Source organism: Aplysia californica, unplaced genomic scaffold (genome assembly GCF_000002075.1).
Source record: "Aplysia californica isolate F4 #8 unplaced genomic scaffold, AplCal3.0 scaffold00077, whole genome shotgun sequence".
NCBI lineage: Eukaryota > Metazoa > Mollusca > Gastropoda > Aplysiida > Aplysiidae > Aplysia > Aplysia californica.
This window is the reverse complement of record NW_004797347.1, coordinates 122,776-123,615: the sequence shown is the minus strand read 5'-3', so window position 1 is coordinate 123,615 and position 840 is coordinate 122,776. Positions and strand designations below refer to the sequence as shown.

Here is an 840-nt window from a genome sequence, read left to right as displayed (position 1 = left end):
AGATAGATAGATAGATAGATAGATAGATAGATAGATAGATAGATAGATAGATAGATAGATAGATAGATAGATAGATAGATAGATAGATAGATAGATGTTGATGTTGTTGTTGTTTTTAAATCCCTTTAGCTGCGAACATTTCGCTCTTGGCAGCGCAATGCCTCCCTCAAGAAGCCACATGTCCTTGAAGATAGATAGATAGATAGATAGATAGGTAGATAGATAGATAGATAGATAGATAGATAGATAGATAGATAGATAGATAGATAGATAGACTCACCATCTGTCCCCATTGTCTCTCTCTCTCTCTCTAGGTATTGTCATCATCATGTTTCTCCGTGGACATCTGAACGAGTGGACGCTGATTGAGCAAGGGACGCTACTCCTCTACACAAGCTCCACCGCGTACGTCAACAGTCTTGTAAACCCAATCATCTACGCCTTCAAGATCTCGTCCGTTCGACGGCGCTTTCTGCAAGTTTTCTGCTGTAAAAGCGGGTCGTCTGCAGGGCTCGAACCCAGTTTCTACACGGCATCTCAGAAGAGAAAACCAAGCGGCCATGCTGCTCATGTACGTCACGTCCCGAACAAAAGCACGAACGTTTTGCCTGAGATCAGCAGTGCGTGATTGGTTGTGGTGGAGAAAGTGCGCAGTGGACTAGGCTAGATGTGCTTGCTTCAGTGTGCCTGTAGTACTTGTAGTTTTTAAATGTAAGCTTTCTGTTCTTTGGAGGAAAAAGGAACAGGTCAAGTTGGAGAATCTGAGGCCATCAAACGAACGGACTTTTTTTATAGTAGACGGTTTTACGGCACTCGCAACTGCATAAGGTCATATCTGCG

At 43.3% G+C, this 840-nt stretch overlaps 1 protein-coding gene across 1 annotated transcript in view; it reads left to right on the top strand.

Moving 5' to 3' along the window:
- LOC118477384 (5-hydroxytryptamine receptor 4-like) overlaps nucleotides 1-840 on the top strand; it is a gene marked incomplete in the record, with an annotated part of 12,709 nt that extends 11,869 nt beyond the window's left edge. Inside the window, 1 exon segment of the mRNA XM_035968710.1 lies at nucleotides 315-840. Coding sequence (XP_035824603.1) covers nucleotides 315-628 — 314 coding nt within the window.